Source organism: Anomaloglossus baeobatrachus, chromosome 8 (genome assembly GCF_048569485.1).
Source record: "Anomaloglossus baeobatrachus isolate aAnoBae1 chromosome 8, aAnoBae1.hap1, whole genome shotgun sequence".
In the NCBI taxonomy this organism is placed as follows: domain Eukaryota; kingdom Metazoa; phylum Chordata; class Amphibia; order Anura; family Aromobatidae; genus Anomaloglossus; species Anomaloglossus baeobatrachus.
Window position 1 is genome coordinate 209,733,911 of NC_134360.1, and position 15,000 is coordinate 209,748,910.

General features: G+C 49.8%; 1 protein-coding gene across 1 annotated transcript in view; it reads left to right on the forward strand.

Moving 5' to 3' along the window:
* The window catches only part of RC3H1 (ring finger and CCCH-type domains 1), a 64,334-nt gene that overhangs the window by 15,574 nt on the left and 33,760 nt on the right, over positions 1–15,000 (forward strand). Inside the window, exons 3-6 of the mRNA XM_075322135.1 lie at positions 5,408–5,520; positions 6,939–7,205; positions 7,293–7,510; positions 8,780–9,132. Of these exons, the coding sequence (XP_075178250.1) occupies positions 5,408–5,520; positions 6,939–7,205; positions 7,293–7,510; positions 8,780–9,132 (951 nt within the window). The remainder of the gene's footprint in view (positions 1–5,407; positions 5,521–6,938; positions 7,206–7,292; positions 7,511–8,779; positions 9,133–15,000) is intronic.

Genomic DNA, 15,000 nt, shown 5'->3' on the forward strand with positions numbered 1-15,000 from the left:
GTTGAGGGTGTTAGCAGAAGGCCGACTTATAGGTAATTCTCAGTGTATGCTAGTGCAAAGCTATACTGGTCAACATAGCCAAACTGCTGTCGAGTAATTGGCCCCTTGTGATATCTTTCAAGTCTGCATTAAATAGTATAACTGTATAACCCTTAGACTTTTGCTTTTGTTTTTTTAAAGGTTTGTCCTCTGGCTTGGAATCTTCTCCTGTGCAGGGGATTTAATTATCACCTGTGCAATACTAAGGAAATCCTGAAAACATGCACTGTTGCACCTGTCAGGTGTAATATGCAGCCAGAACCACGAGCAGTCCTGGGTGCATATTGCTATTCCTTGCCTATCTGTCCCTGTATACACTAGCATAGATAAAGGGATCTTTAGAAAAATTATTTCTAAAGATCGTTTACCGTATGCTAATGAGCGAGGGGACTAGTCCCCTGGGTGTTAATTCCCTTTGCCAGTCTGCTCATTAGCATGTTAGTACGCCCCTGTGTTTCTGGGTGCATATTGTACCTAACAGGTGTACTTAAAGGGACCCGGTCACCAGATTTGTTCCTTATAAGCTGCGGCCACCACCAGTGGGCCCTTATATACAGCATTCTAGAACACTGTATTGTAAGAGCTCAGGCTGCCCTATATAACATAAAAAAGACCAGTTATTATACTTGCGGGGCGCTCTGGCCCATTGGGTGTTGCTGCTCTCAGCCCAGCGCCTCCTCTCTTCCTGCCATCGCCATCCTCCTTCCCTGCTCCATGTGGATGACGCATCCTACGTCATCTACACAGAGACCTCCATTGCACTCCTGCGCATGCACACATTGATCTGCCCTGCTGAGGACAGAGTAAAGTACCGTAGTGCGCAGTGAAAGAAGCAGCAAAGTGCTCGTGCACAGGAAAGCAATGGAGGACTCTGTGTGAATGACATACGACGGGTCATGCACACAGAGCTGGGAAGGAGGACTGTGATGGAAGGAAGAGAGGAGGCATTGAACCAAGACAAGCGACTTCCATCGCACCGGACTGCCCCGCAGGTGAGTATGTTTTTGTTATACAGATCTGCTTAGGCATTTATATAGTGAATTCTAGAATGTTGTATATAAGGGCTCACTGGTGCTGGCTACAGCTTATAAGGGACAAATCTAGTGACAGGTTCCCTTCAGAAGGAACAGTCCCGGTATTTAGTAGCCATAGATGAAGAGATCTTTAAAAAGTGTTTCTAAAGATCTTTTATCATATGCTAATGAGTGCAGGGACTAGTCGCAAGGGTGTTAGTTAATGCGCTCATTCCCCCCTCTTAGCATGCCCACAGGGGTGTACTAACATGCTAGTCAATGCAGCATCACTAGCGATGACGCTCACACCTGTGACCACTGATTAGAAGTCCCGGCACTTCTGGTCATGCGCACTATGAAGCCGGGTGTCAGCGTCACGGCTTTAGAGATGTCTAGTGCGCATGACCAGAAGTGTCGGAAAGTCTGATCAGCGGTGACGACTGACACAGGTACGTGTATCACCGCAGATGACCTTGCATTGAGTGGCATGTAACCACGGCCCTGTGGGCGTGCTACCATGCAAAAAGGGGGGGAATGAGCGCAGGAACTAACGCCCTTGTGACTAGTCCCTGCACTCATTAGCATATCATAAAGATCTTAAAATACTTTTTTTTAAAAAAAAAAAAAAAATCTCTATGCTACTAGATACAAGGACAGTTAGGCAGGGATTAACAATATACATCCAGAACTGGTTGTGGCTCTGGGTGCATATTACACCTGACAGGTTCCCTTTTAAGTACCCCACATAAAATAAATATATACATTTTGCTTCCAGACTTGTGCCGTTACTGCAGTGTCAGCGCTGTGATTCACACACCACAATGTTATGTTCCTCATTGCTGATTGTCTGCAGCATTCACTGTTTATTTTTATGTGGGCTAATTAAGAAGGGGTTATCCAGGAGTGGACATCCCCTTTAACATGAGTCTATTTGCATTGTATCACTATTCAGTGGTATTTATCACAGCCAGCATTTAGTATACGATGGGAAATCTTGACTTGCAAGTGGCCTCTTACTTGGCATGAGTTTTCTAATGATTGAATTAGAGACTGTAATTTATGGTCCAGAGCTGCAATCGTAGTTCTGCTGCTAACAATCAACAGCTTATCTGAATTCCTAAAACACGGTGGGGCTGCTCGGGTGTGTTCAGACCCACCACAGATTTAACCATTTGCCTTGCAATTAGCTGCATAATACACTTGTATATTCACTGGATGCTGTCGAATCTGAAATGAATCCACCACTATGAATGTTCCAAGTTTACACACCGCAGATTAGATGGGGATAAATGGAGCAAAATCTGCTCACTGACAATCTGCAACTAAAGTATAGCTCAGTCAATGTGAATGAGGTTTAGGTCACATTTACACATCTTTGTGTCACAGTCGTTGATTCACAGACTGGGATGGGGGTGTTTGGATCCAAACTCTACAGCCTCATAGGTATCTGAGGATGTGATGGTTGTGTCAGGGCCGCTTGTGTCAGGGCCGCTTGTGGCCGGTCCGAGTATAGGCCGCGATACCCAGATGTGTCAGTCCAGCCTTAGCCTTTGTGCCCAAATCGTATTCAGTATAAATGTGACAATCTCCCAACTGAATTTAGTATAGTGGGCTGGATGTAGAGATGAGTGGATCTGTTTGTGGGACAGTGGCCAGTGTTCAGGTCATAGGTGGCCAGACTGGAGACCCGCAAACCTCTCCCTTCCGCCATTCCCGGGGCGGCTTTTGATTGGCCAGGGCTGAAGTGACGTCATCTGAGAGATGTGATGCACAGATGTTGCCCCAGCCCTCAAAAATGAAATGCCACGTCGGGGATACCAGAAGGTAAGAGATTTGCAGGCCTCTAGTCTGACCTGGACGTTGGACCGGAGTCCCACAAATTGATCGTGTCATCTCTAGCCAGGAGGAGTCTTTACTAGCCCGATGCAATAGCCGGACTATACTTTTACACTTAAGGGCTTTTTCACAAAACCATAGAATCGGGACGATTATGCGGAGTTTGACCAGAGCGTCAGCATAGTATGATCCGATTCTCTCGGATGAGGAGAGGATGGAGAACAAAATTTTTCTCCATTGTGTGAGTTCACGGAAATCTGTCTCCACTCGAATGATTTCCACACACCCATAGTTTTAAACGTAGCCTCCGATTTGTCAGTGTCAAAAATCTGACATCAACACTGCCTCATTGAATAACATTGGTCCAAGTGCTATCCGATAAAAAAAAAAATCTGATCGCACTCACCCAGTTTATATGCTCCTGTGACCCTGCCCTAAGACTATGGCCTCTATACCGATGGAATCTGTCGCTCTTTCCAGCCCATGATACTAAATGACTACATCACGTTTCCATACTATTACTTATGCACAGTGCTCAGTGTAAAGGACAGTATTAATGTGAATTTTATGGTTACACTATGTGCACATCTGATGGTGAAACTATGTGGTTACTATGGTCGTATGTGAAACTTATGGTTACACTATGTGCACATCTGATGGTGAAATCTCTTGGAACGCAAAAAAAATGAATGAAAGGGTGCCTGTCATTTCTCCCAAAACCAGACTAAAGCATGTTCTTAACTGCCTTCAAAATTGACTTGTTAATATTGCTTTAATTGCTTTCAATGTTTCCAGGAACTGTCCCGATTCTCATGTTCTGTAACTTGCCGTGCACTATTTTTGATTTGCAGGTTTATCATTCTGCCAGCATTATGAGAGCTGGAACTTCTTTCTCTTCCCAGCATGCATTGCTTTTCCCATTGTACAATGGCTTATCTGCTCTTTGATATGCCTGTATGCAGTGTGACAGGCGGGAACAGAATGACAACGTCCAACCCTCACTTCATGTAATTTGTCCTCGTCAAGGATTACTCTTGACAACAGGCAGTGGACAGAGTTACTCAGAAGGAAGTCACAGAGTGGTCAGCTTTATAGCATGATGAGTAACCTGGAAAATGGGGTTTGGACGTGGCCATAGACTTAAAGGGAACCAAACATCAGGATTTTCATGTATAAGGTGCAGCCAATGCAGTACTGGCACTATCAGGCACATGGTGTACATACCATTAGGGGGCAGCTCGGGTGTTTAGGCTGTGAAATATAACTTTATAAAGTTTTGAAAATTCGTGCACTTTTTGATTGACGTGTGCACCTCTCTCTTAATGTCCGGGCGTGTTATGGACGTTTATCCCCGCCCCTCCCTCCCGCCTGTTCCTCCCTCTCTCCTAATGTCCGGGCGTGTTATGTACTTGTATCTCTGCCCATCCCCCCCCCCCACCCCCGCCGCCTGTTCCTCTTTCTCACTGGTCGTATGTAAATTTCTCTCTTCAGAAACATAGCGCCGGAGTTGGCACCTGCGCATAGCGCTTATCTCCGGCGCCATGTTTCTGAAGCCAGCTGTACTTAGTATTTTGCGCCCTCGCTTCTTCAGATCCTGTTGTGACCGCGCGTGGTCACAACAGGACTGCAGAACAGCTGATGAGAGGACGCGATTAGCTGCAGGTAATCGCGTCCTCCCATCAGCTGTTCTGCAGTCCTGTTGTGACCACGCGTGGTCACAACGGGATCTGAAGAAGCGAGAGCGCATGTGCCGGTCTCTCCTGCAAAATGCTAAGTACAGCGGGCTTCAGAAACATGGCGCCGGAGATGAGCACTATGCGCAGGTGTCAACTCCGGCGCTATGTTTCTGAAGAAAGAAATTTACATACGGCCAGTGAGAGGGAGGAACAGGCGGTGGGGGGGGGGATGCAAGTGCATAACACGCCTGGACATTAGCAGCGAGGTGCACATATCAATCAAAAAGTGCACGAATTTTCAAACTTTATAAAGTTGGATTTCACAACCTAAACATCCGAGCTGCCCACTAATGGTATGTACAGCCTGTGCCTGATAGTGCCAGTACTGCACTGGCTGCACCTTATACACGAAAATCCTGATGTTTGGTTCCCTTTAAAGAAAAAATGATTTACCCTGACCCTGTATAAATACCGTTAACTTTTCTCATTGTCATATTGGAAGAACCCCTGTTTTTTTCTTTGATGCATTATAATCCTTAGGACAGATTTCTACCTTGTTTAAAAAAAAATTAAAAATCTCAGCGCTGTGCCGTAGAGCTGTGGGCACTGTATGGCGCCATTTCTGATGATCTGTTCTAGTATATGCCCTTTAATTGTGGTAGACGTGTGAGAACCTGATAACGGCTGGCATTTTCTGCAGGATGCAAAAACAAGGGCTAAAATTTTGTGCTGTGGCTGCAGGAAGAAGCTTTCTATCACTTAGTGCAGCGACTTTATTGGCTTTGATTTGCAAGCATTTCCGGCGTTCATCTGTAATAACCTTGTCTGTACTTTTTGGCACAGCCTCCGCAGCACAGCAAGTACAAGACTTACATGTGCAGGGACATGAAGCAGCGGGGAGGATGCCCCCGTGGGGCCAGCTGCACCTTCGCTCACTCTCAAGAAGAGTTGGAAAAGTAAGACGTTACTGATTACTGACAGATTGTTTCCGTGTTTTTTTTCACCAGGTGTCTAAAAATTTTGTTTTTTCTTTGTGTAAATAAAATAAAAAAATAACTAAGAAAATATACTTTTCTTCCAAGAAGGGGTAAAACAGTAACCGTAGGGGTGTTGGCATTTGGTCCTCCAAAGATTAAAATTGATTAAAATATTTTAAAAATGAAAGTGATCCTTTTACTACAAATCCTCTCTCACATGTCCACATAACAAACGCTTGTTTCATGGTCCATGGTGAAGTTATGTACGTGTGCATTTTTTTTGCTATATCCGTGTGACATCAGGATAGCACGCAGAGCATGAGCTAGTATACTCACCAGCCTCCGGTGCTGCTGTCTCCCGCTGGATGGAAAGCCAGAGGCAGGGGAGCAGTGCGCTCCTGAAGATGGAAAGCCGGAGGCAGGGGAGCAGTGCGCTCCTGAAGATGGAAAGCCGGAGGCGGGGGAGCAGTGCGCTCCTGAAGATGGAAAGCCGGAGGCGGGGGGGGCAGTGCGCTCCTGAAGATGGAAAGCCGGAGGCGGGGGAGCAGTGCGCTCCTGAAGATGGAAAGCCGGAGGCGGGGGAGCAGTGCGCTCCTGAAGATGGAAAGCCGGAGGCGGGGGAGCAGTGCGCTCCTGAAGATGGAAAGCCGGAGGCGGGGGAGCAGTGCGCTCCTGAAGATGGAAAGCCGGAGGTGGGGGAGCAGTGCGCTCCTGAAGATGGAAAGCCGGAGGTGGGGGAGCAGTGCGCTCCTGAAGATGGAAAGCCGGAGGCGGGGGAGCAGTGCGCTCCTGAAGATGGAAAGCCGGAGGCGGGGGAGCAGTGCGCTCCTGAAGATGGAAAGCCGGAGGCGGGGGAGCAGTGCGCTCCTGAAGATGGAAAGCCGGAGGCGGGGGAGCAGTGCGCTCCTGAAGATGGAAAGCCGGAGGCGGGGGAGCAGTGCGCTCCTGAAGATGGAAAGCCGGAGGCGGGGGAGCAGTGCGCTCCTGAAGATGGAAAGCCGGAGGCGGGGGAGCAGTGCGCTCCTGAAGATGGAAAGCCGGAGGCGGGGGAGCAGTGCGCTCCTGAAGATGGAAAGCCGGAGGCGGGGGAGCAGTGCGCTCCTGAAGATGGAATACGAGACAAGCCATTAAGGGAATGTACACAGGACTGATAGGCTTTAGATTTTTGGCAACACCTTCACCAACTGAGAAAATTGGACCAAAATGTGTGTTTGTTTGTATTACTAAGGACCATTCTATGTAATTTATCTAATAACTCCTGTCCTGGCAATTACACCTTAAGCTTTATGAGAAATCTGAATCCTGCCTTGTGTGACTGCATTAAAATACTAGAAACATACCTACAAGTATCGTTTTTCACAATTGTCTAATTGCAACTTTGTTTTTTTCTTTTCTAGGTTTAGAAAGATGAACAAACGTTTAGTTCCTAGGCGGCCATTGAGTGCCTCACTCGGTCAACTGAACGAAGTAGGGTTACCCACTGGGGCAATACACCCAGATGACGGGCCCATGGGGAAACAAGGTGCCCTTCCCAATGGCATTGTGTCAGGGAGCTCCGTCACCCAACTGATTCCCCGGAGTACGGACTCTGGCTACGAGTCTGTCATGAAGCCTGTGAAGTTGGATCATCTAAGTAACAGTGCCCCAGGCTCTCCCCCGGAGTTGTACGTATACCTTCTGTATATTTTGGAGAACCTGCTTTTGTTTTAGGCAACAATTTAATTTTTAACTTTTATTTTAACTATTTTTAGGCTTGACTCTGTCCCCAAGAACTCAATTCCTGCCTTACCAGTCAGTTCTCACCCTCCTCCTCAACGTGTGTCCAGTGATCTCCCCCCTCTGCCGGTGTCTAAACAGATACAGATGGTGCCCCGGGGCTCCCAAATCTATGCTCCCCCTCAGACTGATATCTTTTATCCTGACCCTAGGGGAGGAGGCCCTCCATTCGAACCGGTATCCTACCAACCAAGTAAGTGGCATGAATGTTTGCCTTACATTCAACCCCATTGTGATTTGCAATATTTTAGTGATGGCAATTCTAAATCCGTATTTCTTACTGATTTTCTTGTACGCCCATTTATTATTTAGTTATTATTTTTACTTCTCTTGCTTTCCTAAACACAAGTGATATGCCATATTGCTTACGATGCGATCATTAGTGCCACCTCCAGTTCAAAACTATTTCCTGTTTTCGTTCGTTCCTTTCTCAAGAAGCTGCAAAAACCCTAGTGCATGCCGTTATCTCCCGCCTCAACTATTGCAACCTCCTGCTTTGTGGCCTCCTTTCTAACACTTTCACCCCTCCAATCTACTCTAAACTATGCTGCGCGACTAATCCACCTGTCCCCTCGCTATTCCTCTCTGCCAATCCCTTCACTGGCTTCCTATTGCCCAACAACTCCAGTTCATAACCCTAACCATGACCTACAAAGCCATCCACAACCTGTCTCCTCCTTACATCTGTGGCCTAGAGTCCCGTTACTTACCTGCACGTAACCTCCGATCCTCACAAGATTTCCTTCTCTACTCCTCTCGTCTCCTCTTCTGGCCATCGCATACAAGATTTCTCCCGTGCCTCCCCCATACTCTAAAATGCTCTGCCACAACATATCAGACTCTCGCCTACCATGACAAGCTTCAAAAGGAACCTGAAGACCCACCATTTCCGACAAGCCTACAACCTGCCGTAATCCTCAGTCTGATATAGCACCGCACGACCATCTCTACCCATCCCTTGTAGACTGTGGGACCTCTATCCTCCTGTACCAGACTGCGCCTTGTTTTGTTTATGATTATTCTACTTGTCCCTACTATGTATACCCCTTTCCACATGTAAAGCGCCATGGAATAAATGGCGCTGTAATAATAATAATAATAATTGGGGGGGGGGGTGGGGGGGAAACCAAAATGTAAGTGGCTCCAGTAAATACATGGTTGTAGTTTTCTGCACACAGTCGAAAGGCCACTGTGGAGGAAAAGTGATAATAAAAGATGTTGTGGCCTCTCGGTTGCACCAAAGCTGCATCGGGCTCCCTAATTAGTATGTTTGATTAAACCTCAGTTTCCATAAGTGCCATTTTTATAGGGACTAGATCCAAAACCATTTTATACTGTCTGTTTGGACTGATAAAACTCCCTTTAAAATGTGGAGTGGGAGTGCTGACTAATATCTATATGTATTTTTTTGACCATCCATATTGGGTTTTTTTTCATATTATGTTTGCTTTCTCCTTTCCAGGTGTTTATTACCAACAGCCTCGCTTCGTCAGACCTCAGCCGTCAGCCCCCGAGTCCTCCCCTACCTACCTCGATCACTATCCTTCCTATTTACAAGACAGGATGGTTGGCACACAGTACACAACACCCACTCAGCAGTACTCTCCGATCAGCCAACCCATGTACCCCCCACACTACGATGGCCGCCGCGTGTACCCTTCTGCTCCACAATCCTACCAGAGAGAAGAGCTCCTTGACATGGCACCTGCAACTGGGTCACCCTATGTGCCGGAAGCTCGAGAGCGGTACCAACAAGTAGAAGGCTATTATCCAGTAGCTGCTCACCCGGGGCAGATAAGACCACCGTATAACAGGGTAAGCTTCCGAACAAGCCTAAATAATCGTTCCAGTTCTGCTTTTGACCGCTGCACATCATGGCTATAAACATGAAGGTGTCAAGGATTGACCTGTTTTTATTAGGTGCTAGAATTTTAGCATCTTTACTTAAAGGGGTTGTTCAATATTTTCTTTATCGTTCCTTTGGGAGACCCAGACCATGGGTGTTTAGCTTCTGCCTCCGGAGGACACACAAAGTACTACACTTAAAAGTGTAGCTCCTCCCTCTGAGCTTATACACCCCCTGGAGAACCAGATCTAGCCAGTTTATCGCTTTGTTTCAGGAGGCATACATCCACACATGCATTCTCATCTGATTTTGTTTGACTTTTGGAAAGAGTTTGAAGAAAAGCGGGTCCATGTCTCGACTCCCGGCATGTCCCTTCTCACCCCACTGTGTCGGCGGTGTTGTTAAGGTTGATTTACAAGGCTGCAGCCTTACATGCCACGCTCCTTCACCATCCCTCCTGGGCTCTGGCTTGAAGTGGGTGCCAGCACGGTCTCCATGCCTGGCAGGAGTCCGGTCTCCATCCACAGCCCCTTGAGGATTCTGTTGGACCGGAGCACTCATCCCCAGGGACATGGCCCTGCGTCTCAGCAGCTAAGTACCTGAGACGTTTATGTTGGGGGTCCCGGTTCTTTATTGTAAGGGGAGAGTATGCTGTATGTGATTGTTTTAACTTTCCCGGCGGGCTCTCTAGCTTTTGCCTGAGAACCGCGCCGTGCCGATGGTGCCTGCTTGTCGGCCTCGCCGCTTAAATTTAGGCCCCGGCTTCGCCGGAGGCCTAGTTTCATTTTCCTGCCCTCGCATGTGACTCATGCAGAGGGACAGGTTCGACTCCTCCCGGCGGCCGTTCTACACAGGGGAGGGACACTCCCCACTGCTGGGGCGTCCCTCCTTCCCTGCAGGTCTCTATAGCCCTCCAGTTCCCGCTCTTTTATAGGAACACCCTCTTCTCAGGCAGAGTTCACTCTGCTCTGGGACATCCTGCATTCTGCTGAGGTGCTGCGACTGGGGGGGACCGGGCTTCGGGATCTGGAGGACACACAACACCGCGCTCAGCGGTCTGGTAAGCCACAGCCGGTCTCCGGTTGTGGACCTCTGTATATTCTCCCTGGGGTTCATTCTCTGCAAAGCCCCCACTCCAGCAGCATGTCTCACACAAGGAGCAAGGCTCCAAAGCTTTATGCTGCATGCACTGCATGTAAGCTCCTGCTGCCTGAGCCGAGCATTTATCCACACTGTGATGGTTGCTCTAACTTGGCGGTGCCACAGCCTGGAGTCTCACCCCCAGTGGTCTCTCAGGCTGCTGCTGCTGCACCTGTGATTGAACCCCCGGCCTGGGTAGAGTCCTTTTCTAGGTCCATATCCCAGTCATTTGCTGAGTCCATGGGGCTTTTGTCCAGGACTTTGATGAATATGCATCAGCCCCCCTCACAGGGTGCCTCTAATACTCTTGACAGAGGACTCCTATTCTCTGACCTCCGTCCATCGGAGCTCACGGAGGATTCATCATCTGATCCCAGACCCCGTCCTTCTAAGAGAAGGCGCAGGGTTTCCTCCCCATCTTACGGCTCTGTCTCAAGAGCTGACTCTCAAGATGAGGAGGATGCCCTCACTGGGGGCTCGGAGGCTATGTATCCCATCGATTTCTCTGAGGGTGACTCAGATCTTAGTGATTTGATTGCTTCTATTAATTCTGTGCTGGATCTCAATCCGCCAGTGTCAGAGGAGCAACTCTCTTTGGCAGAAAAACATCAGTTTACCTCGCCTAAGAGAGTGAAGAGTGTGTTCTTTAACCACTCCAGTTTTCAGACCGCTGTGACCAAACCCAGGGCCTGCCCTGACAAACGCTTTCCAAAGCGTGGTTCTGATGACCGGTTTCCATTTCCACCTGAGGTGGTCAAGGAGGAGTCTCACTCCCCAAAGGTAGACCCTCCGGTGTCTAGGCTATCAGCCCGGACCGTTGTGTCGGTGGCTGACGGCACCTCACTTAATGATTCCACTGACCGTCAGATTGACCTTCTGGCCAAATCTGTGTATGAAGCTGCGGGGGCCGCGTTTTCCCCGACTTTTGCAGCAGTGTGGGCTCTCAAAGCCATCTCTGCTTCTCTAGAGGAGATGCATTCCCTCACCAAGGAATCTATGCCTGAGTTTGCTACCTTAACTGCTCAGGCTTCAGCTTTTTCATCTTATGCCATGTCTGCCATGCTAGAGGCTGCTCACCGCACTGCGGTGGCTTCAGCTAATTCTCTTGTTATCCGCAGGATTTTGTGGCTTCGAGAGTGGAAGGCAGATGCTTCTTCAAAGAAGTTTCTTGCTGGGCTCCCTTTTGCTGGTTCACGGCTGTTTGGTGAACAGCTGGATGAAATCATTAAAGAAGCTACTGGCGGGAAGAGTACTTCCATGCCACAAACCAAGACCAGGAAACCCGCCCAGGGTAGGAATCAATCGAGGTTTCGTTCCTTTCATTCCTCCAACTGGTCATCCTCTAAGCCTTCCGCCTCGTCCGCTAACTCAGCCAAGAATCAGAAATCCAACTGGCGCCCAAAAGCGCATCCGCAGAAGACCGCAGGAGGTTCTGCCACTAAGGCAGCTTCCTCATGACTCTCGGCCCGCTCCAGCCACGTCCTTAGTCGGTGGCAGGCTCTCCCACTTTGGCGACGCTTGGTTAAAGCAAGTCTCCGATCAGTGGGTGAGAGACATCATATCTCACGGCTATAGGATAGAATTCTCTTCCAGCCCTCCAAACAGATTTTTTCTCTCAACTCCCCCCTGCTCCAAGGCCGCCGCCTTCTCGCAGGCCGTGGCGTCCTTGCAGGCAAACGGAGTGATTGAACCGTTCCTGAGCGGGAACTGGGACAGAGGTTTTTACTCAAATCTCTTCCTAGTTCCAAAAAAGGACGGTACCTTCCGGCCCATCCTGGATCTCAAGCTTCTCAACAAGCATGTCCGGGTGCGGCATTTTCGCATGGAGTCTCTGCAATCAGTCATTGCCTCTATGACCCAAGGGGAGTTCCTGGCGTCCATCGACATCAGAGATGCCTATCTACATGTGCCAATCGCAGTGTCACATCAGCGTTGGTTACGTTTTGCGATAGGACAGGATCGTTTCCAATTCGTGGCTCTCCCCTTCGGGTTGGCCACGGCCCCTCGGTTATTCACCAAGGTCATGGCGGCAGTGATTTCGGTCCTGCACCTCCAGGGGTTAGCAGTGCTTCCTTATCTGGACGACCTTCTGGTCAAGGGTACATCCAGCGCAGACTGTCAGCGGAGTGTTTCGCTCACTCTCGCCACCCTAGCCCAATTCTTGTGGATTGTCAATCTTCCCAAATCCACTCTGACTCCGACCCAGAGTCTCACGACCTAGGGATGCAGTTCGAGACTTTGCCGGCACTTGTGAAGTTGCCCTTAGACAAACAGCTGTCACTCCGGTTGGCGGTGCGCTCTCTCCTGAGGCCCCGCCGTTATACCCTCAGGCGTCTGATGCAGGTGCTGGGTCAAATGGTGGCCTCCATGGAGGCGGTTCCCTTTGCCCAGTTCCATCTGCGTCCTCTGCAGCTGGACATTCTCCGCTGTTGGGGCAAGCAGCCTTCCTCCTTACAGAGGTTAGTGGCTCTGTCGCCACGGACCAGGAGCTCTCTTCAGTGGTGGCTTCGACCCCTCTCCCTGTCCCAAGGGCGCTCCTTCCTGACTCCGTCCTGGGTGATTCTCACCACGGATGCCAGCCTTTCCGGCTGGGGAGCGGTACATCACCACAGATCACAGGGCACTTGGACTCCGTCTGAGTCAGCCCTTTCAATCAATGTGCTGGAAACCAGAGCTGTGCTTCTAGCTCTCCTAGCCTTTCACCACCTGTTGGCGGGCAAGCACATCCGAGTCCAGTCAGACAACGCGACAGTGGTTGCCTACATCAATCACCAAGGCGGGACACGCAGCCGCCTGGCAATGATGGAGGTCCAACGCATTCTTCAATGGGCGGAGGACTCCAAGTCCTCCATATCCGCAGTCCACATCCCTGGCGTAGAAAACTGGGAGGCAGATTATCTCAGCCATCAATCCGTGGACGGTGGCGAGTGGTCCCTGCACCCGGCAGTGTTTCAGTCAATCTGCCGCAAGTGGGTCACTCCGGACGTGGACCTAATGGCATCCCGTCACAACAACAAGGTTCTGGTTTACGTGGCTCGCTCCCACGATCCTCAGACCTTCGCCGCGGACGCTCTGGTTCAAGACTGGTCCCAGTTTCGTCTGTCCTACGTGTTTCCCCCTCTAGCTCTCTTGCCCAGAGTCCTGCGCAAGATCAGAATGGAGGGCCGTCGAGTCATCCTCATTGCACCGGACTGGCCCAGGCGAGCTTGGTATCCGGACCTGCTCCAACTGTCCGTGGAGATGCCGTGGCATCTTCCGGACCGTCCAGACCTGCTCTCGCAAGGTCCGTTTTTCCGCCCGAATTCTGCGGCACTCAAATTGACGGCGTGGCTCTTGAGTCCTGGATTTTGACGGCTTCTGGTATTCCTCCTGATGTCATCTCCACTATGACTCGGGCCCGTAAGTCTTCCTCCGTCAAGATCTATCACAGGACTTGAAAAATGTTCCTGTCCTGGTGTCGCTCTTCCGGCCATTCTCCTTGGCCATTCTCGTTGCCGACCCTTCTGTCTTTTTTACAGTCCGGTCTGCAGCTAGGACTGTCCCTCAACTCTCTCAAGGGACAAGTCTCAGCTCTATCAGTGCTGTTCCAGCGGTCCGCACCTTCATGCAAGGTGCGTCTCACATCATTCCGCCTTATTGGCGGCCCTTGGATCCCTGGGACCTTAACTTGGTCCTCACGGTATTGCAGAAACCCCCTTTCGAGCCCCTTAGGGAGGTTTCTTTGTATCGTCTTTCTCAAAAGGTGGCCTTTCTAGTTGCCATAACTTCTCTCAGGAGAGTCTCTGATTTGGCTGCGCTCTCCTCGGAGTCACCTTTTTTGTTTTTTCACCAAGACAAGGTAGTTCTCCGTCCGACCCCGAACTTTCTTCCTAAGGTGGTCTCTCCCTTCCACCTTAACCAGGATATTTCCTTGCCTTCCTTCTGTCCGGCCCCTGTTCATCGCTTTGAGAATGCGCTGCATACTCTAGATCTGGTGCGTGCTCTCCGGATCTATGTATCTCGCACCGCTGCGCTTAGGCGGTGCACCTCTCTTTTTGTGCTAACCACAGGGCGGCGCAAGGGCCTCCCTGCTTCTAAGCCGACCTTGGCCCGTTGGATTAGATCGACCATTTTGGACGCCTACCAGAGTACTCAGGTGCCTCCCCCGCCGGGGATCAAAGCACACTCGACCAGAGCTGTCGGTGCCTCTTGGGCTTTCAGGCACCAGGCTACGGCTCAACAAGTCTGTCAGGCTGCCACTTGGACTAGCCTGCATACCTTCTTGAAGCACTACCAAGTGCATGCTCATGCTTCGGCAGATGCGAGCTTGGGCAGACGCATCCTTCAGGCGGCTGTCGCCCATTTGTGAAGTTAGGTTCTGCCTACTTCTCAGTTTTCTGTTTATTCCCACCCAGGGACAGCTTTGGAACGTCCCATGGTCTGGGTCTCCCAAAGGAACGATAAAGAAAGAGAATTTTGTTACTTACCGTAAATTCTTTTTCTTATAGTTCCGTATTGGGAGACCCAGCTCCCTCCCAGTTGTCTGTTGGCAATTTTCTTGTTCCGTGTGTTATCACCGGCTGTTGTCATGGACAGAGTCTCCGGTTGTTCCGGTTCTTTCTCGGTTCTACTTGTGGGTGGCTATTCTCCTTCAGCTTTTGCACTAAACTGGCTAGGACTGGCTACCAGGGGGTGTATAAGCTTAGAGGGAGGAGCTA